The 22,943-nt window shown below is 36.6% G+C and overlaps 1 protein-coding gene across 3 annotated transcripts; it reads left to right on the top strand.

Annotated features, from left to right (window-relative positions):
• Positions 1–44: 44 nt before the first annotated feature.
• LOC139980456 (probable ATP-dependent RNA helicase DHX37) lies at positions 45–22,695 on the top strand. Of its 3 annotated transcripts, none has more exons than XM_071992056.1 (30): positions 45–516; positions 1,019–1,119; positions 1,619–2,027; positions 2,236–2,384; positions 2,877–2,966; positions 3,453–3,549; positions 3,791–3,904; positions 4,279–4,380; positions 4,733–4,816; positions 5,172–5,310; positions 6,317–6,452; positions 7,337–7,460; positions 8,228–8,428; positions 9,394–9,518; positions 10,022–10,118; positions 10,598–10,663; positions 11,830–11,911; positions 12,430–12,575; positions 13,414–13,458; positions 13,686–13,748; positions 14,321–14,477; positions 15,175–15,242; positions 15,916–15,968; positions 16,910–17,070; positions 17,921–18,055; positions 18,730–18,824; positions 19,466–19,539; positions 20,547–20,644; positions 21,050–21,058; positions 21,152–22,695. In XM_071992056.1, the coding sequence occupies exons 1-30, from the start codon at positions 238–240 to the stop codon at positions 21,241–21,243; spliced, it is 3,591 nt and encodes a 1,196-aa protein (XP_071848157.1). In that variant the 5' UTR covers positions 45–237; the 3' UTR covers positions 21,244–22,695. The 3 variants fall into 3 exon arrangements, with proteins under 3 accessions (XP_071848157.1, XP_071848156.1, XP_071848154.1); XM_071992055.1 differs by having other exon boundaries at positions 49–516; positions 21,050–21,125; positions 21,219–22,695; XM_071992053.1 differs by having other exon boundaries at positions 52–516; positions 21,050–22,695.
• The last annotated feature ends 248 nt before the right edge of the window (positions 22,696–22,943 follow it).

Below are 22,943 nucleotides of genomic sequence, written 5' to 3' on the forward strand. Positions count from 1 at the left end.
CTACTAGTACTACAATTAAAGGTAAGACCCTATATACTTGTTAAAGCTAACAAGTAACAGACGAACTGCAAATTACGTGTGCATGGTATCATAGTCAGCAAGTGTATCACTGTCAGGCTTGGAATCATTTTAAGTACTTAGAAATATTCAGAAGAATTGGACAGAATCAGAAGGAGATGTAAATGCTGGATCATTACAAGTCTTGGGACTGAAGAATTGCAACATTATTAGACAATCATGGCGGGTAAATCTAAACGAAAATTTAATAGTAAAGCCAGACAGATTGAGGATAAAGCAGATGACCAGAGTCGAGGTGACGCGTGCAATATAACCATAGAATTTGCAGAGAAGCCTCCATACACAACTGATGATGGTAGCAATATTCTGGTACTACCCTCAAAAAGACAGAAACTTACCAAGAAAGAAAAGCTCCCTCAAAATGCTCCCAAGAAGCTCACCAGAAAACAGAGGAAGAACCTCCAGCGCATTGTAGACCAGAAGAAGAAAAAAGCCAATGTACGTATAGACATAATTGTTGGGTTGTATTTTGTAACAAGTCACTTCAGTTAAGTGATATGTTTTAATTCAGTAGCAACATTAATTTTCCTGGTTTCATTTTAGTCAATGACTCAGTGAGGTCCCAGCTTATATAACAGCATTATTGGAATTAACTAAATTCCATATTTGAAATTTGCTGACTTGATTTTTGACTACAAAATTAGTTAATGGTTATAGAGGTATATACTCTGTTTGCAATTCTGGCATATAGCTTCTATTTACTTTATTCTTGTTGGCACTGTAATTAACTGATATCCACTAGGCCTTTGTCTACGCCAAAGATGTTAGTATATATAGTCCATGCAATGTTCTGAAAGTAATTAAGTTTAATTAATTTTCATTTCAATTGGTAGAAGGGAATGAGTAAACAAAATGTGTGTCACTGTCTAGAGCAATTGCTCCATTGTTAAGTGTATAGTTGCTAATTTTATCTTTCTTGTGCTTTCTTCTTTCCATAAAGCGAGCTGAGTTATTAGAAAGTTTGGGAAAGTGCCAGGCCAGCAACGATGAGTTGGCATTATTTTCTTCAGCAGCACACATGGGTCAGAAAGTAACAAAAAGGTTAGAATTTCTATGGACATGGGATTTTCCTCCATTTAATACAAAAGCAACATGAGTCTAACAGCAACAAATATTGCTTTGTTATTACAGTGTTGTGCGAGTTGTATATCATCACAAACATGTAAGCATATAACAACTTCAGCTTTGAATTTATTCTGTCCTCTTGACAACATTACAAGTTAAAATATATCAGATGTAAGTGGAAAATACTGATCAATAAGAAAATAGTATCATTCTCTTCTGGGACATTAAAAAATAATACCCATGGATATGAATTAGCCCCTCATGTCTCTGTCATTTAGGCATTACCAATTTTATGCCCTCAGTAAAGTATCAGGTACCCATTTGCTGCTACTGCTACTTGACCATTAGAAATTATCAATTTGATGCCCTGAGTCTTTGAACATTTGTAAGATACCAATCTCTTGTGCCTCTCTCAGCCATAACTTAGTAGTTTTTCCTATCGAATACCGTCAATTTGTCTCTGTCTTAATAACAGACAAGCAGAGGAAAGGCAAAAGCTACTTGACGTGAGTGGAATTAAGGGAAGTAACAGGAGGAAGAGGAAAAAGGCTACTGAAGGGAACGAATCCTCTCCAGAAGAGGCAAGTGATGAAGAAGATATACAGGACGAACAGAGCGACAGTGATGAAGATGAAGATGAGAAAAGTGATGAAGACTTCACCACAGAGGAACAGGAAACAGGATCAGACATGAAGGAATTAAAATCAGTTGCTGATAGTCAGGAAGCTGTGTCAAATGTTAAGTCAGGTCAAGAGGGAAAAGAAATACTGGATGAAAATACAAGCCAAAAAGATAACTTGAAAGAGGCCAAGCAACAGAGTCAAGATAAAGTCGAGGCAAAGCCAGCAGTGTTTGTGACTGTTGAAAGGGATCCAGAGATTCAAGTAAGTCAAAATTTAGTAATTTGCTGTTGAATTTTTTTTTGGCTGCATCCTCTCTGAAGTTAGCACTTTGCAGTACTATATTAACAGTTTGCATCGGTTAAAATGTGAGACCTAGATAGTATTTTCAATACAATTGTGATCACACATATTTTTGTCTAATGGAGAGATGTACTTTAACCCCATATCCCATTCTCTCTATTACATTCAGGAGGCAAGATTATCTCTGCCGATCCTAGCCGAGGAACAGGAGATTATGGAGAAGATTCAGGAAAACCATGTGGTCATCATCAGTGGAGAGACAGGGAGTGGTAAAACCACCCAAGTTCCTCAGTTCCTCTATGAGGCTGGATATGCTATGTAAGGGCACACAATATGACACTTTCCTTGCATGTAATACATACCTTTGCAATAGTTGATTTAGGTGCTGTCTTGTACGTACAGTAGAACAATCTTACTTGGAGGAGAAGGGTGATCCCCTTTTTTTAAATATTTAACAAGAAAATGCACCAATTAATTTTTTTAATATATTTTGCAAGAAGGAAAAAGAAACCTTACATAATGCGAGTACTGTATCGATAACGTTTGGTTCTAGTTAGTGACTCACATGGACCTACAGTAGGAGACCTATAGTGGGATTGGTCAGACTTTCCCATAAGGATTGCATCATTATTATGACTTACATGAAACAGGTATATCAGCAACAAAGGTTTTATAATTGAGTCTATATGTAATGTCAGTAGACTTTTAGGGTTCTTAGCTACATCATATTTCTCTTTTCTTTGGAATATTTTACTGTTCTTTTTGTTTTCTTTCCAATCTGCTTGTGCCTCTCAACTTCAACTTCAATAGGAAAGGAATGATTGGAATAACCGAACCTAGAAGGGTGGCGGCGATTACAATGTCTCATCGAGTTGCTAAGGAGATGTCACTTCCTAGGAAGTAAGTAAAAAACCACTCGCTGAAAACCCCCATTTAAATATCTCGTTCCTAACTCTATATACGTTTGCATTGCCGTAAGCAATATTTACCAGACAAATCTTTCATTAATCCAGATAGTGGATCATAGTAGTTGGTTTGTGATGTCAGTTGTTCTTCAGGATCTTCACATTATTATTGTAATATCGTTATTGCATTCTGATGACACAGAAGTGTCGATTGGTAATAAAAAAAGGCAAGCCTTTATTCGAGCCAGATTAACACCACTTGCTTGATCTCTCCCTGCCCCCGCCCCACCCACTCAAGTTTCGTTGGCACAACGTAAGCATAGAAAGATAGTAGTGTATGAAGCATTAACCTAGGCCCATTGACCTTTAAGGCCTCTTGATCTTGGGGTTCTGACCGTTGGAGGCCCTTGACCCTGGGGAGTGCTAGGCACTTGCCTCGTCTGCCTGTTTGGTAATCCTGCACTCTCTTCATCTCTTATAGAGTTGTTTCGTATCAGATCAGGTACGAGGGAAATGTCACCGAGAAAACAAAGATGAAGTTTATGACTGATGGTGTTCTTCTGAAAGAAATTCAGAGGGTGAGAATTTTCTTTTATTTCCTTGTAACAATATGTATAACTATGATGTTATTACATGCAATGATATTAGCACAATATCGAATAAAAAAACATTGTTTAGTTACCTTATCTCACTTCCCACAAGTTTAATAATTTTAAAATGGACCACCTTAAAATTTCATCCAGGGACCCCAGGTTGATAAAGATGGTCCTAGAGAGATTGAATGAATAATTGAATGTTCATTTGTTTTCTTGCCTGCAGGACTTTCTCCTGACTCACTATTCTGCAATCATCATTGACGAGGCCCACGAACGCAGTGTCTACACAGACATTTTAATTGGACTGTTATCAAGGATTGTCCCATTACGAGAGAAGGTAAGGGTTAATATTTGTTTGACCATGTATCATATTTTAGTTCTTGCTTATGTTATCTGATTGGTTTTGTTTCCTTTGTACACAACAGCTATTTATTACCTCAAGGTACAGTGCATTACTAATATCAACTGTATCATTACAAAAGAAGATCAAATGTAGTTTTGTTATTGACCATGTATCATATTTCAGTTCTGTCTGTTACATAACATTTCGTCATAGCTTTTAATTAATTTAAAAGAAATTCGTTTTTTGGATATTTTACTTTAGTCAGTTGCTAACTTATTTATCTAACTACAACTAACTATGTAACTACAAGTTTAATGCTAACTGTTTCGATGTTATTTAAACATGATCAACAATTTCTCAAATTTCAGAAAAACAATCCTTTAAAACTCATCATCATGTCAGCTACGCTGAGAGTGGAGGACTTCACATTGAATACGAGACTGTTTAAACAGGCACCGCCTGTTGTGAAGGTAAATATATTTAATTTTAAGGAGATTCTTTCAATCTCACAGATCATACTATAGTTTAGGAAAAGAATTACTTATTTGGCGAAAAAAGAAGTGGATTTTTGGGAACAGTGCTCCAAAGTGTCTAATTGAAGCAATGAAAGGAAACTAGCTGTTCTTACTTGGGATTCTAAAGGTTCAAAATGAAAGTAAATATATTTGACGAAAAATGAAATCAGTCTGATGCTTTCAAATGTATCGAAAAAAGGATAAATGTAGAGTCCCTCTCTGTTTCTTGGACATCAAGACTGTGGCATTTGTTCGTTGGCAACCTCGAATCAACAAACTTTCAATATTTGCGTTGTGATCTCTGCAGGTCGATGCAAGACAACATCCGGTCACTGTGCATTTCAACAAGCGAACTCCTGTTGAAGACTACATCAGTGAAGCTTTCAAAAAGGTGAATTTAAACGATGACTTTTAAGCAAGAAAAATCAATTTTATTAATGCATCTTTCACTTGCGCTATTTTCTTTGCTGTTATTGGTCTATAGGAAACTTAGCTGCTAGAATACATAATTACTTGTTTTCATGAATCACTGAGTTGGGTCACATTTTATTATATGATATCTTCCTCTTTCAGAAAATTTGAGTCTTATATTCCGGGCCTTTTCTCTATTTTGCTGTTTATGATTTTTTTATACATACATCCTTGCAAGGATTTGTGGCTTACTGTTTGGTACCGTCAAGACATAAATTACATGGAGCTTCACCACAATAAAATATTTTGATTAATTTTGATTTTTTCATTAATAGATTATGAAGATTCACAGGACTCTCCCTCCTGGGGGCATCCTTGTCTTCGTCACGGGTCAGCATGAGGTCACGATGCTTTGCCGGAAACTGAGAGAAGTTTACACCAAAAGGAACCATCCGTCCCTGGAAAATCAAGAAGGTAATACAAAACATCTTATCACCATGGAGATGAATCCCCAAATACACATACAATAGCAATGTCACCTAAGTATAATGCTACTTATGCATGCTTAGACACACGTATCTTTCCATCCCATTCTTCTATCAGTGTGTCAGATGCTACTGCCTGCATTTATCACTAAATCACTCTCAAATTTGTATTAAAAAGAGCATTTTGGACTTTGCACATCACTGTGAATTGAAAATTGAGAAGATCAATCAAAAAGTGTATTCGCAATTGGAGTGTCTACCAGATGGGTTTTATTAAAATTTATTGCATGTTATATTAATAATTTATGGTATACTTTTCTCTTGATAAGTGCATGTTATGCCAACCTCGAAATCCAGGCTATTTACTCGCTCAATACCAAAGGAGTTCACAGTTTGCCAGTAGAAAAAGAGCCAGTAGACATTAAGAAGAAGAACACATTATAAGCCGGTCAACAATTGTCAGTCATAAAATTGTCATGATTTACTTACCTCAAATTAGCCTTGTATTGCTGCTTATCACCAGTAAATATTCTGTTCTCAAATGCCTGTGCAGTAATCGCCAGAAAATACCAGTGTGGACTTGATGATAGCTAGACAAAGGTTTTAAACAATTGTATCTTTTAATTAGAGGCTAAAATTTTGTAATTCAGGGCCTGTAATGTAGATATATTTGTCACCAAGGATTAGTTGCACTATACTGTATCATTTGTATAACTTAAATCTTTAAGGATTACTTTTGTCTTCTCCTGAAGTTCCCAACCCCCTTCTTTCCCCATTATATTGGCTACTTCAGTGGCATTTCTGTCAATTATTAATTCTCTCTGATTTCTTTAGTATTAATTGACGTTGTTTGAAAATTCATCTTGTTTTATTTTCTTTGCAGAAAATCATTGCAATTTATAATAATAATATAATAAAAATTTGAAGGAACAAGATAAACCATAAACATTTAAACATGTTGCTATTTTTATCTGCTCTCGTTTTTTTTTCTTTAGATGAAAGTAAACAGATAGGTGATCCTGAATGTCTGAAAGAAAGTCGAGGAGGAGAACAGATGGTTGAAAGGGAGCAGTCTGAGGAAACATGGAAAGCTTTCAAGAAGAAAAAGTTGCCAAAGTTTAGTTTAGACAGGTACTGTACAGTTGAAGTATTAATTCATTTATTCAAATGTGCAGATTACTCTCTGGTCGAGCTTTGTCATCAAGGTACTAAACATTGTTTACATTAACCCCCCAAAAAAGAACGTGTTTTTAAAAAACATTTAAAATGCAATTAAACCCAATTTTAAAGGATAAGGATGAATGACAAGCTATATGATTTTTTTGTTTTGTTATGTGTGTACAATAACAGCTTCCTCAAATTTCAGGTATTAAATTAGCTATCCTATTTCTGATTTCATTTGCTGAACTTTCTTTGAAATTAAACAAAGCCTTGAGTTGCCACAGATGCCAAGTAATGACATAACATTTGCCTTTTGATAAAGTAAATACTCTCTTGGAACTTCATGTTTGAAATCAGTCATGTGACTGATGCCATTTCTCCTGTCAGTTTTCTCAAGTTTGCTTTGGGATTACAAATACCCTTTCGGGTGACTGAATGCCCTATTGTCTTATAAATCTACCTCTTCCCCTGTTGCTTTCTTCTCTCCATCCCTTGTCTACTAATCCCTTACATATATCTCTTTGTGTTCACCATGCTCATTAACCTGTCTGTATTCTGTGAATGTTTTTGTCCCTTCTGTTACTGTTACTTTTCATTTAGCCTTTGAAGAAGATCCTGCTAGGATCGAAATGTCAGGCCAACTTACTTTACACATTTTATTACACAGGCTCTCTAGTGGATAAGCAGTTTGCTAACAGTTTTATTTTATTTTGGTCTTATAAATATGTTATTATTGTAACATTTCACTCACTCTTTATGAACTGCATTCTCATCGTTCTTTTAACTGAAATTCTGTAATAAAATGAGATGTAAAAAAAAGCTAGCCGAGTGTTTTGCTTTTTTATCACGGACAGTTACTCAGTTCAGCCGAATGAAGAACCAGAGGCAGATGAAGCTGACATTGAGGAGGACGAGATAACCCAAGATGAGGACATAAATGTGGCCCCTGGAGAAGAGTCAGGGGATGAAGATGATAAAGTGAGTGATTGATTTGGTGTTTATAGTGATGATAGGTTAGAAAGGAAACAGGTGGTGTTGATTGGTGTCATCATGAAGTCATGACAGGTTAGACATGACACAGTTCGCATATTTTTTGTGTGATGTTGATGTGGGAGGAAGTTGATGAGATTACCTGCATTTTTGATGCCATATTGGTAACAGAAGTTACAGTTAACAGGGAGCTGTTCCTGGACTTGGGAAGGTTTTTTTTTGTTGAATCAGGTAATTGGCTCATTTTAATAAAACCCATATAATATGTTTGTTTGGAGTAAAGTCAGGTATTAGCTTGAAAGCACAGAGGATCAGCAAAGCCCTCGAAAATTGAGCGCAGGTGCATATCATGTTGTTGTTTCAAAAGCATTGAACGGTTGGAAAAATCAAGCCCTTCATTTCCCAATAATTGTCCAAAGTGACGTACAAATATATTATCATGATTAGAATTATTACACCGTTGCTTATATAGCACAAAATCCCAGGGTTCAATGCGCTTCACAAAACATATACAAAACACAATTGAATACACTTAACCATAGGTTTGTTTGAAGTAAAACGTCTTTAACGCTGATTTGAAAGTGCTGATAGAGGTAAGGCTTCCTATTTCTGATGGTAACTTGTTCCACAACATCGGTGCGACATGGCTAAAAGCTTGCTCCCCGACTCGCTTATATGATCTAAATGACAGGGTTCTTTGTATTGATGCCTGTGGCATAACCTGTATTTCATTTTAATTTCATATTTATTTCAAGATGAATGAAGCTCTGCAGCCCGTCTCTGAGGATGAGGTTCCTCTCTATGTTCTTCCAATGTTCTCCCTCCTAAGCCCCCAGAAGCAAGCTCAAGTATTTGGTCCGACTCCAGAAGATCAAAGGTTATGTGTTGTAGCTACAAATGTAGCCGAGACATCCCTCACCATTCCAGGTATCAAGTACGTTGTGGACACTGGAAGGGTAAGTTGATGCTTTTTAATAGTCTCTTTTTTGTTACTGGGGCTTGATGAAAGTTTTAGCTATAGATAAGAAAATGAAGGAGATATGATCAGTTGATCACCTTATGAATGTTAACTATGTGCATTCCAGAAAAGTTGTTTAATACTTGCCAATAAGTATAAATCACACAGCAATAGGTCCTTCTGCACAACACAACATACCATACAATACAATACATAACAATACCATACAACAGTGTACAATACAACACAGTACAATATTGTACAATATCGTACAATATGACACAATACCATACAATACTATGCTCAATACCATATAACACAATACAATACCATACAATACTAGGCACAATACCATACTATAATATTCAATGCCATACAGTACAATACAATACAATGCAACACGATACAATACAACACGATACAGTACAACTCGAAACAATACAAAACCATACAATACCATTCAATACAATGCAATACAATACAATGCAACACGATACAATACAATACAACATAATACATTACAATACAACACAATACAATACCATACAATATTATGCACAATACTATACAATACACTACAATGCAACACCTTACAATACAACACGATACAATACCATGCCATTGCTTAATATACAATACAATGCCATATAATAGTGCTCAAAATCTGCCAACTTGCACTTTTTTCTTTTTCTTGCTGAAAACATTACCATGCCTCTAAAGATCATTAATTGTGCCAATCTTACTCGTTAATTCCACATCTGAGGAGAAATTTTAATCATTTGGTGTCTCATTGTATCTTTCAACTCGTATGTTTCATAGCCTTTGCTGGTTTTTAGCCTCAATATGAAGTACAGTAAAATTTGTAATTTGCTTATTTTAGTATCATTAGGAACACCATCATGATTATCACCGACTGTTTGAACCTTGGTTTCAAATTTTTGCTTTCCCCCCCTCACTTTTTAGGTGAAAAAGAGGCATTATGACAAGGTGACTGGCATCTCATCCTTCAAGGTGGGGTGGACATCAAAAGCATCGGCCAATCAGAGAGCAGGCAGAGCAGGAAGGACTGAACCAGGACATTGTTATAGGTCAGTATTGCCAGGACACACCATTCTGGTTTTGGCTTTTGAGATCCCACTAGATATATTTCAAGTGTACGTTAGCTGTAGATGTGTTCGCTATATCCTTTGAAATGTGGTCTGAAGATTGAATATTTAAATATAATTTAGATAACAAAAATTGCACTTTCTGTATACTAGTTACCTTTTCAAGTGGTGCTGTAATAATAAATTTCAAAAAATCTTACTTGTGTGATAATATGAAACTGAAATGACACACATTAGAAGAAAACAAACCGAAGATTAGTAGTAGATTATTTTGAGTTAATAACCAACCTGTTTCAAGAGTGAAATGGAAAAGGAAGGAAAAATGTCACCAAATGCAACTTATTTGAGTTGTTGCTTGATGGAAGCTTTAAGCTTTATGGAAGACTTCCCTTCACTTTGTATTTTTGTGGAAAAACAAATAAATAAATATAACAAATATTCATAATTTTTTGACAATTTTACATTTTGATCACTGCTATCCTTAGGTTGTATTCGTCTGCCGTGTTTGGAAATGACTTTCCGACCTTTGACCTACCGGAGATTACCAGACGTCCAGTGGAGGATCTTGTTCTTCAGATGAAGGTGAAACTGCTTGTACTTGATTCATACTTGATGTCGTTATTTTTAATAAATGTGTGGAAACTTTTAGTTTAGATTTTGGTGTTTTTGATTGTAAAAAACCACCTAGCTTCTTGAATATATATTCCTCATATGTTTTTTATTGAACTTAAAGCATCTAGGAATTGATTTAGCCCCAAAAAATAATAATAAAATTGATGATTCCTTGATACTAAAATACCATAACAATGTGCACTTAAATCAAGCAAAATAAGTATTAACAAATTTTGCCAGTTTCTAGTGCTAATTCTTTTATATTTAATATCCAAAGTATTTCTGGGCGGTGAAATGCTAATAGTTGAATCAAATTGACTAGTGACCGGCTCAGTTTAACCTTCATTTGGTTAAAATGAAGGTTCTTTTTTTTTGTTTTTTTTTATTTTGTGACGACAAGATCCTTTTACCTGGGATGCATCTTTTTGTCTGTTTTTTATCATTTTCAGGATATGGGTATTGATAAAGTGGTCAACTTTCCCTACCCTTCTCCACCAGATATGGAAGCTCTTAAGGTAAGGGCTAAATTTAATTTTCTGCAATTTTATCAACTCTGGACTAGGATAACTTAAAGGATTGGTTCAGGTGTTTGACATGTCTATTTTGTATCAAAGAGCACAAAAAGAACAGTGAGAAACTACCATGATAGCATGCTCTGTTAAGGAGATATGACACTCTGAAGATATCAAAATTTCTTTGAAAATGACTGGTGTAGAAAGACTTACTGTGAGGGTGTGATGTCACATATTCACTTCCTTAACATGTGTGAATATATTTCTTTAAAAATTGTTTACATTTTTAACACATTTGAAAATAATATAATCAAAAATTCTTCAGATGTTTTATCTCAAATACTTCCTTTGACAAATATGAGATCTCCTGACATATCTTTTGGTTGAAAGTCATGAAATCTCACAAAATATTTAGAGAAAAAACAAAGACTTTTCAGGAATGTGAGGATGTGACATCACAGCTAGTCAGATTTCAGCAGTTTCTACACAATCTGATATAACTTTACACTTGAATATCTCTTTAACTGAAAAAGATATTTGAACAGTTTTTTTCACCATTGTGTTTCTTTTATTGTCCTCTTTCATATAACATAAACATGTATGACAACTGAACCAATCCTTTAATAATAAACATCATTCTTTTGTTACCTCTTTGGTTCTCCCTTTAGCTACATAGACTGTTTTCTTTGGCTTAAAGGATCATAGGTCATTAAATACTGGCCCCAAATATGCTAAAAGGTCAGAAAGTGGTCTCCTACACTCAAAGTTCAAAGGTCAAGAAGCATTTTTACAACCACGGACCCAATGAATTTTCCTCTCTTAAAATTTTTGCCTAATTTAACATTTCTTTCTTTGTCTGGGAAAGACAAAGGTTCAGGATTGCCAGGAAAGTTCTATTGTAACTCCGTAGCAGTTGTTAGAATGCTAAAATTTGTGAGAAAATCTAATGATGTATTAGGAATTTGCAAGCACCTCATGAAAAGCTACCAGAATGGGAATTCAAACCAGCAGGGATATACGATATATATAAAGGTTCCATTATAACAAGCCTCTGTTCTGGAGAAACAGCATCTCTGCAGCGATTGTATTTCATTCTTTTGTTTCGTGAGCAATTACTCTTTTACAACCCAGTCGTGTAAATGTGTTTGGCCTCTCTTTCCTTTTCTCAGGCGTCAGAAAGATTGCTCCTGTCACTTGGAGCTCTTGAAGAGCTAGTTACAACATCATTTTCAGCAAAAGACCTCATGAAAGGTAAGTTATATTCTCTCAAAACTTTGTCTTAAGGTCTCTTAACAGCCATATCGTGCCTCAGGGCCCAACATTTCCCCCCCCCCCCCAAGCCAACAATAGAAAGTTGGCATGTTTTTGCATGGAAGTGGTCACAGAGACCCTTGACCTTAGATGCCCTGTGACCTTGTTACCCTTAGGCACTTAGCCTTGTCTGCCCATTGGATAATCCAGTACTGGTCTAAATTGTATTTTTCAGCACTGATATGCAGCAATCATGATGTCACATTTTCCCTCCAAAACTTAGCTTCTTCACACACAATGAGCAAATGAAATATTGATGCATACCCCCTTCTACCTCCCCCTCTATCTCCCCCCCAACAAAACAACAAACAAAGAAAAAGAAAAATATGTTTTTGTTTGTGTTCACAAAAATATATCAATTCTTACTTTACAATATTACTTAAAAAACTAAAGATATTTGCCTCTTTGGGCCTTATTTTTAATTTTGAAATATTTGTTTTCTTAACTGTATTCCACAGAATCTTTTAATCATAGTATTTCATCTTTGGGGAGAGCAATGGCCTGCTTTCCAGTGTCCCCGTGCTATGCTAAGATGATTGCCTTGGGAAAACAACATGACTGTCTTCCATACATCATAGCCTTGGTCTCAGCCCTCACTGTCCGGGTGAGTTGGTCGCTCTCAGGAGTGGCCGCAAGATCCAATCTGTGAAGGAAGAATTTGTTCTTCAAACAGAAAATGAAAACAACTAGGGATAGGTTTCTTAATTGGGAGTTAAGATCAAGAAATAACACAACAGGAAGAGTTAGGATATGTGTGCATAATCTGAAGTAGATATTGTGGGTGTTTTACCACCATTCCACACCTCTGAGAGACATTTCCATAGCATTAGGTCTGTGGTCAGTCTTTTTGTCAAAGCCAAACAGTTGTATTATAAACCATCTACCTTTTCAAAAAGTCAATAGATGGAAAATACATCATGCTATGTGAGATAGCTGTTTCTTAGTCTCTAAATACAGTATGCTATGTGAGATAGCTGTTTCTTAGTCTCTAAATACAGTATGCTATGTGAGATAGCTATTTCTTAGTCTCTTAGCTCTGTCTGAGATCTTGTGACAAGATTACATTATGTAAATGAAAAGAGAGAGTTGTGCTTTCCATTCCAACAATGCTTAATCACTTAATCACTCTATAGGTTCCCTAGGAAACCAATGACTCAGTGACCAAAGTCCCAGTTAATCCACGCTTGATCCCACTGAGCTTTATAGCAAAACAGATTGCGAAGTACACCCAAAAGTTTGATTTTTGATAGTATGGTATGGCCAGCTATTAAATTAAAAAATGGTTACAGAGACCTGGTTTGATATACGTGTATGGAGGTTTTTGTTTTAATTTCCTGTTTAACCGTTTTTGTAACTCCAAAAGGAAGTTTGCAAATCATTATATTTTTAAATTTCCGTTTAAATTTTTTTTAATTATAAAATTCATACTCTTTCTTTCACAGGAAATATTTGAGTCTGCCACAGTCACAGGATCCACAGAGCAAGAGGTAAAGTGATATAATTCATATAATTGTTTCCTTTGTGTATCTGACTGGTCGCCATGGAAATGTCTTACTTAAATATAAACAGGTTTCATTCTACAATGTTATTTTCGGAACTTCCACAGGCTCCTTCAAATACCAGAAGTATTTTGCCAATTAAGTTAGTCGTAAAGTTTAAACTGATGAAAAACAAAATAAGTCTGATTATTATTGTTTTTTTTACATTTTTACAGAAAATGCAGCATCGGAAGAGACAAGAAAGGATAGAAAATAATAAGAGAGTTTGGGCTGGAAAGGTATTTATATTCTTTTATATTTTCAAGATTTAATATTTGCATGTGTTAGTCCAGAAATAAGTATGAATCAATGAAGCTGTTTGTGACAAAATGGATAAAGAATTTCATGTTTTTATCTTTGCACACTTTACTCAATCAAAGTTCCAAAATCAGATATGGGACATTTGAGTACTTATGTCTATATGAGAGGACAGGGGGGGGAGGTGAAGGTTAGTAGGAGTACCATGCAGAGATATGATACTCTATACTTATTGGTCTCATATGTTTATGCATGAAATATGCATAAAGAATGCAACTCACTGTTCGTTCTAAAATTTGTGTCGCTGTTGCATGTTTTCGTTTTTGCAACGATATTGTATGAGTTGCTTTATTTCATAAAATACTAATTACTTACTTAAATAATAACTCAAGAGGGAGTAAGTTTCTCTGTTGTAATCTCTCTTTGCAAAGATTCAAATGGCAATAAAAAAATAGCGGTGTAGAATTCAATTAATATTTATCTTGTATATTAATTTAAAGTTTTAATTCTACCATGGACCTATTTATCTCTTTGTGTTTCCATCTATTGTTAGGGTCCTTCTCTTCTCCTGGGGGACCTAATGGTCCTGTTGGGTGCTGTTGGGGCCACAGAGTATGCTGGCAATGCAGCCAATTTTTGTGGATCACATGGAATAAGATACAAAGCCATGGCTGAAATCAGGAAACTGAGGCGACTCCTCACAAACGCAGGTAAAATTGCTGGCTTTCTCAACTCATTGCTTCTGTGTGTGGTGAAGGAGAACATAAGGTGAAAACCATGAAATTAAAGAATAAATCCTTGAATTTACTTTTACCACTTTATAGACAGGCTTTTTCTTTGACACATGAAACCATGATTTTTATAGGCATCGATAAACTAGGAGGAGAGGCCAACCAACATTTCTTTTTGAAAGAGGGATTGAGGTGATGGGGGAGAGGCAGGGGGGGGGGAGGAATCTGATGGAACAATATATATAACATATAGGTTTTAAGCTACTAAAATTTGGGGAATGGAACAGGGTGGACGAGGGAGGTGGAGTTTTGTAGTCTGGACTGGCTAGGCCCCTAGGTTTACCATTCCTTCAACTGGAAACAGGAATTAACAAATAACCATTTAAGGGAAAAACAAGCTAAAAGGCAGCACAGTGAGAGTTCAATTAAATCTCTTGTCATCCTCAGACGTCATATGTCAGCACTATGCTTAATCTAATGTGATTCTAAGATTGTCTAATGTTGTCCTCATATTTTACTTTTCCTGTTTATTTGAGACATTCCTATATGTAAAATATTTGCCCATCTTCCCCTCCCCCCCTCCCTTCCCCCTTATCCCTCCTTTGTGTCGTCATTACTCAGTATAACGTTATTTGTCAGTCATTAAAACCAATTTGATATGTTTTTTCTTTGCCAGTGAATTCTGTGGATCCAGATTGCTCAGCCTTTGTAGACCCTAAGATGAACCCTCCCTCAAATTTCCAGGTAATTTATATTTTAAATTTATCCTGATTATTTTCTGGAAGGTAAGTTCAACATACCCTTGAAAGTTATACTGTGAATCTTTCTATGAGAATCCAAATGTATTTGAAAGCAAATTGCAACAACATAACTGTTAAGATTAATAGCTGTATCCAGTCTGAAAATGATACACTGAATAATATTTATGCTAGATATATTTAAAATAATCAATTAATGTTATCATACGTATAAGTTGTTCTTGTTCCTTTCTTAACCTTTTTGACGCAAATTAAAGGGAAGAAGGAAAGGAGCTAAAATTAGATCTTTCCCTTGCCTAAATATATCACTTTTCAAGTCCTTATATTCTCAATTTGTTTATCGTCTTTGTAGAAACTTTTGACAGGAAATGAAGTATTTAGTTTAGCTCAGTGCGTTGTTGGCTAAGGTTTTCCCACTTTATTTCAATGTTGTATCAGTAACTGAAATAAACGATGAAATATTTATTTTCATTATAATCTTAGCCAAATGGTTTCCAATATGGTATATTTGTGTTTGACTGGTTTATCTGTGACATGATATTTTTCTTCAACATTGCAATATTAAATTGTTGTTAAAAGTGATTTTCTACTCCAGCAAAGTACGATGGGCATCTGAATTTTGATTTATAAATCTATTTTACTCCTCTCTGCTCCAACAGATCAAGATGTTGAGGCAGATAGTGACGGTTGGTCTGGCCCACCATGTAGCAAGGTAGCACACTTCTTCTCGTATCCTCATTCCACTACTGGTTGTTAATATTTAGGGATTTGATTGTGCAGTTGGTTGAGCATATTGACTTTTATTTCTGAGGTTGAACTCCTCTTCTATTATCTCTTTACACTTTCAAAATATCTTCTTGAAAGAATTCATCTCCAGGATCTTTTCTTATTACACGCCAGTTCCAGACGTTACATGTACGGCATTTAGGCTAACGGGCATCCTCACATCATTTCCAATTTATTTTACTAAAAACTATTCACATACTATTGACATAATTAGACCAAATTTTATCTCTTTCTTTAAAAATATTTTTGGTATTATTACCTACCAAGTGTGGTTGAAAGAAACCTAATATCCCCATCCCTCCCTCAAGTTACGGTTCTGCAAGTATCAATAGTTAAGTTGTCTTTCATCTTAGTAGTTCTCAGTAAATCTTTAATTTGTGTCGATTTTCTTCTTCTTCATTCGTTTATTTGTGTAAAAGTAAGTTGGCCTGACGTTTCGATCCTAGCAGGATCTTCTTCAAAGGCTAAATGACAAGTAACAGTAAAAGAAGGGACAAAAACACACACAGAATACAGACAGGTTAATGAGCGTGGTGAACACAAAGAGATAGATGTAAGGGGATTAGTAGTCAAGGGATGGAGAGAAGAAAGAAAGAAACCAACAGGGGAAGAGGAGAGGTAGGAGATAAACAGTTGAGGGACAAAGAGAGGATTAAGGGAAGGGGGTAGGGATTAAACTGGAGAAGGACAAAGACAGAAAGGTGGAGAAAAAAGGGTGGAAGAGAGCTATGAGAAGAGGAGTGGTGGGGGGGGACAAGGGGAGAAGGAGGGGGACAGAAGAATAGTAAGTCATGTCCTTCCTGAATGTATTTTCATTCATTTATTCATCAGATTATCGATACTTTCTGCTTTGTTTTAATTCCACAGGAGAGTTCCTGCTACTCAGGAAGATCATGTTAGAGGTTCTTATCATAGCGTCGGTATAGAGGGCGATGTTTTCATTCACCCTTCGTCAGTTCTCTTCAAGGAAGAGCCACAGTTCGTTGTGTATCAAGAGATCATTGAAACTTCAAAGCCCTACATGAAAGGTAAAAGCTGCAAGGTTCAAATTTTTCAGTCGTGTAATTCTGTGCTAGTTTTAGATTGTTAAGTCATCTTTGTCAATGAAACTACTATAAAGGAATCATTGCCACTTGTGGTGATGCAGTCCTGGTGAGGAGGGGTGGGGGTGGGGGAGAGTGCAAAGGAATACAGCTCCAGGACCTTGAGTTCAATTAGAGAGTTGGAGAAATGTAGGATAAAAACAAATACATCCTTATTTTCTTGATATTCTTATAGCAAAAATGGGATCCAGTGAAATACATGTCCCCGAGCCCGACCTGACTCTGAACAATGTATGAGGGAAAAATCACATTCGATATTTCACACTTTAAAGTATCAATATGTTTAGTTTCATATCAACCTAACAGCCTTTGAGGTTCAAAAGTGTGTTACAAATGTTCATCTTTAAATGGTAGTAATTAACTTAGCTGTCTTCTCTAGTCCAGTCAGGTACAGCAATTAAAACAGTGACTATCACTAATGACTGTGATAATTACTAATTAATTTCTTTAACAATAATGTGTAAAAGAAATACTATAAATAAAACTTTAAAAAAAAGAAGGATTTAAAAGCAATTCATTTACATTATTGTATGTTTAAATAACAAAATCCAATCTATTTACGGAAGGGCTGAACGTTTGACTGTAGTGCAGCCAATTTCCCAATGTTAAGTAAAAAAATTTAAATTTTGGAAATAAGTTGTTGGAAACTTTCATCTGGATTCGAAGTGATAAAGTGGAAATATAAATGAGAGCATGAGGAATACGTGAGTTTGTGGATGGTAAATGCTGACTATATATGGATTATGGACATTTGTGTTGTTTAACAAATCCGTAGGAGTCACTGCAATAGAAGCCGATTGGCTCCCTCACCTAGTGCCTCACCTGTGTACCTTCGCCAAGCCCCAGGTGGGCTCAGAGACTTACGACAAGGCTTCGGGGACTGTCCGTTGTCTCAGAGCCTGTACGTTTGGTGAGCAGAATCCTTTTCTTTCTTTTTACATTTTCAACATCAAATTTTCCGAAAAATTGTATTCTATTCTGGATTGTAACAATGCTTAATTCTGCTCCACTTTTAATGTCATGTGCTAGGCATGTCTGCTGAATAGAAATACCAAAACATTACAAAACAAAGCCAAACAGAAACTGTAATTCACCAATAAGCATCATCCTTGCATAGGCCTACTAATAATGCTGTCCCTTTGGCATTATTTTGTTCGGATCAGTTTGTGTCAGTGCAGCTTACTTGCAAAACCAGAAACTTGAATTAAAAGCAGTATTCTTTTTCTTTAAGACCTTTCTTGAACTTATACTTCCTCAGTTAGAGCATACAATGGCATGTATGACAGCATGTGAAAAGTTTCCAAATTACATTATTTAGATGTGCAATTTCACTAGTCAAAACTAATTAATTTTTATTGTATAGTGTAGAAACATGCAAATAGCAAATCTGTATAATTCAAGCATTTTTGGGAAATTTTTTCCCCCCATCAGTTTGAAGTACAACTTATTTTTAAGGTAGAATAAAAAGCATTGTTACTGGAATGACTGATTTCATATTACCACGCAATCATCGACAACATTACAAAAACAAACAAAAAATAAATGAAACCATTCAACTCAGAGTATTTTGACCCTCCCCTACAGGAAGAAACGTTTGGCAGATTTCAGTCCAAGAAATGGAGTATCCTGAATGTCTGGACAAATACAAGTGGTTTGCCAAGTTTCTACTGGAGGGCGAGGTACTGACTTTTTTTTCTTGTCTGATCATGTTTCCCTTTTTCAACATGCCACATTATCAATAGTAGCTAATCAATTCTTCTACTACAGTGATTCTTTGATGTCAACATTAAGGGCACTGGAGGAGAGGTCGGTCTAGAAGGGGAGGGCAGGCAAAAATTTTAGGGACAGTGGGTCACAAATTTAAAAAAAGGGCACTTTTGACTTAATTCTTTCACATCATATTCAGCAACAGGGCACTGCCTGATGAAAGAAAATGGCAAATGTGTACTTAATATGACCAAAATGCCTGAACACATCTCAATGTTTTGCACAAAACTGACAGGAATGTGCCATCCATCCCCCTGGCTCCACGGCTGGAAGAATTTGATTCAATAAATCATTTGATCCAAAATATTCCAAATATAATATATTGTGTATAATTATCAGCAATATGTACTGTTACAAATTATATGCTGTGTACTGAATAATGGCTCCATCTCGTTGAACCAGCTAAAATATAAGTGTGAGAGGTATAATTAATGACTTTTCTGGAGGGCATCTCTGGGGAGGGGGGGGGACAGGGGAAGAGGAAAGTTGATCCCAGAAACATCTGATCTGATTATTAAGCTGCAATCTCGATCACATTATTTTTCGCGCTCAGGTCGTCGACCAGCTGAAGAAGTTCCGAGAGAATCTTTTGTCTACACCGAGTACCATGGTCAAGACATGGGCCAAGTAAGTAAAAATTATTTACGGTATGCCTTCGATTTATACTCGTAGCAGAAAAGTCCGATGGACTCTTCTGGACTGACCCCCTCGCAGTTCTTCTCATCAATTGCTCTACTTCTGAAGAATCTTCTGTCAGACATGCATAATAGCAAATGTACTCAACTTTACAACTTCTCAAGGCTTTCTAATTATCCTTACTCAAAGAGAAGGAAACAATTTTTTCATGTTGGCGAGGTGTAGCATTTAGAGATTCCATCTCACAACCATTAAGATCCCGGTTCGAGAACTCACCAGTAACCAGATTTTCTTGATCTGTTTGAGATTGCAGCTGTTGTGTAGTGTTGTTGAGCATGGTCTGTGGATTTGGCATTTCTGATTTGTGAGAATCTGTTCTTTCACTGGTTTAGAATCAACTTCATTCACCATAGCTGCACTGCAGTGATGATAAGTTGGACTGGCTTCACCTTCCTCAGTAGTTGAGAAATTAGTCAGATGCTGAGGTAGCCTCTTATCCATCAGATGTGAACTCTTGGAGCAAGATGTAACCCTCATCAAAAGAGGGGTGGGGGGGGGGGCGGGGACTTGATATTAGTGGTGGACCCTTTAATAGCAAGTTACTATTTGTGCTGTGGGTTAAATGTAGCTCTACTCATGACCTATAAATGCCTATTATTAAACCTTGCCCTCAAGTGCAGACCAACTGTTTTATTTTAATAAGGAGGTAATGCCTATTATTATTACCATGCCCTCAAGGGCACACCAACTGTTTTATTTAATAAGGACGTAATGCCTATTATTACTACCATGCCCTCAAGGTCAGACCAACTGTTTAATATTTAATAAGGAGGTAACGCCTATTATTATTACCATGTGCTCAAGGGCAGACCAATTGCTTTACTTTAGTAAGGAGGTACATTACGCACTATTTGTGTAAGTCCCTTGTATCTATGGTTTGATGCTGTTTTAATTTTCCCCTTCATTTTGATTTCCTTTATATATCATTTCTTTCTCAGGCTACAACCACGAACTCAGGTACTGCTGAATGCTTTAGTGCAGGAACAGGTTTGCTCCAAAGAAGCACTCATGGAGGCTTGGAAAAAGAATGATCGTTGTAAGTTGATTGTTACCTTTATATCAACTGAATGCACATAGAGGCTATTGCTCGACCTTAAGATACTATTAAGGTCAATTCCAAATTTCCCTGCCTGATATAGGTCGGGGCATAAGTTGTGGGAAGTGCCAGAGGTGAAGGAAGGATTTTTATAAAGAAGGGTGTGTAGCCCAGGGGTCTTTGAAGTCAACTTGCATATGGGTGGTGGTGGTGGAGGGGGGGGGCATTCTGGTGGTCCTCGGCCAGGAAAAATATGAAAATTTTAGACGCCAGTGAAGAGCATGCAACTGAAGAGTTTTTTTTAAACTAAACAAAAATCAAATTTCAACATGTGTGACCATTATTTGACTTTCTAGCATATTTAGGGGTGTACTAATCAACCTTTAACCTATTTGTATCCTTCAGATCTCCTCAAGGAATTGTGTGAGTGGCTGCCATCAGGGAAGCACACCATCTTAGCACTTAAGTGGCCCCCTGTGAACCAGAGTGGAAAAAGTGCAAAGTGAGAGGAATTGTGTGAGTGGCTGCCATCAGGGAAACACACCATCTTAGCACTTAAGTGGCCCCCCGTGACCCAGAGTGGAAAAAGTACAAAGTGAGAGATTTACGGCGGACGAAAATACCACAGGTTAAATAAGCTGGTCTAACATTCTACAATGTTCTTGTTTATGGAAGTAGCTTGTGTAACAGTCCTAAGGAATCTTTTCAAGTATTTCTTCTCTTCCAAACTGTAACATTCAGCTGGTTATGTGCTAAACTGCAGTGTTTAGCCTGCCTGATATGATAATCAAATCCTTAATCCCATCAGGAGCATGGGATATTGTAGTTCCTTTGCCAGTTGGGCCATATACATTTTTGCCAGTTGCCATAGCAACAGTTGCCATGGTAATGGCTTATTTTCCTGAGTAGCTACTCTCGGGGTCTCTCATGGTCTGGTACCCCAGGGTGACCTGAGGGAGGGGTCAAAACGTGTGTGTGTTGGTGTCCAAGACTCCTCCTAAATGGCTTTGCTGAGTTTCCTCAAACTTGATGGGAATCTACCCCAGGGTGACCCCTTGTGTTTTGCAGATCCCTGGAGTCAAATGTCAGATTTTAGGGAAACTCCCAGGGGAAGCAATGAATTGACATGAAACCTTCGCAGGTATAATGGAAATGTCAGGTACTATCCAAATATGTGGTTGCCATGGGAACAATGGTCAAAGGTCAGAAAGTGATTTGTTAACATGGTAGAAACAGCAGGAGATGATCACAGACAGACAATTCAGGGTGAAGAGGTCATGGATGTGGTTCATAATGTAATAATTGATAGATCTATCAAGTAGGCCTGGTAGGTCTATTTAATTAGTATTAATACACCTAAACATTCCTTTAGTTATGTATGTTTATTGATGATGGCTGTCTGCAGTAGAGTGTGATTATCACCATAGTGATGAATTAGCTTTCGTATGTGTAATGAGTGTGTAGCTGGTGTAGGTGACTGGTAGGTACTACTGAAGTACATATTTATATATACATATGTATGACAAACAGCTGATTCATTAGATTCATGGCTGGCATGCAAGTGGAGTTCGTGCCCCTTTTCAGGGACGCCCAAAAAGTGTTAATGATAGCCAATACCAGCGGAAGCAAAAAGAATTGCCACTACTTGTGGGGGGAAATGTTGAAAATAAGTGACTCGCTTTTCTTGGCATTTAAGCAGCTTCATTTGTTTACCAGGGGAAGAGGGTAGACTCCAGGTTCATAGATTATAAGGGACTTCACACTAAATCCTACACTTGTAATTTGCATGGAATCAGCTGGGATGGTGGAAAAGGGGCCATGGCGGGGGGGGGGGGGGGGAGGTACATTCCCCTACTTTTGTAACAAACCTGAGAAGTGTCCTTTTTGGTTGGTTTTTGGTTTTGGTTGGTTAATGAATTGTACCCTTTGTTTGTTAGTAATTAAGATATTGCTCTTTTGTTGAACAATTACCATTTTGTTGAGAAACATTCAAATACTGGAAATTGTGCTAGGAAATGGACAGAGGATTTTTCTGCCCATTGAGTATTGTGCCCCACCCTCCCCCCTCCCAAAATACACATGTCCTAGTGGGTGTATCAATTGTGTCCACTTGCACAATGTGATGGTTTCATTTAGTAAATGACTGTTTGCAGCGCATTCTTTTTCCATATAATTGTTTCGAGCCAAGTAGAACTTGGAAAGTGTTTTTTTACCTCTTTCTGTAAAATTCTTGAATTGTATCACATGATCCTTATTGTAAAGACTTTGTAATAAAATGGCAAACAAATGAAAACATGAA

The sequence above is a fragment of the Apostichopus japonicus genome, chromosome 15, assembly GCF_037975245.1.
Source record: "Apostichopus japonicus isolate 1M-3 chromosome 15, ASM3797524v1, whole genome shotgun sequence".
In the NCBI taxonomy this organism is placed as follows: domain Eukaryota; kingdom Metazoa; phylum Echinodermata; class Holothuroidea; order Aspidochirotida; family Stichopodidae; genus Apostichopus; species Apostichopus japonicus.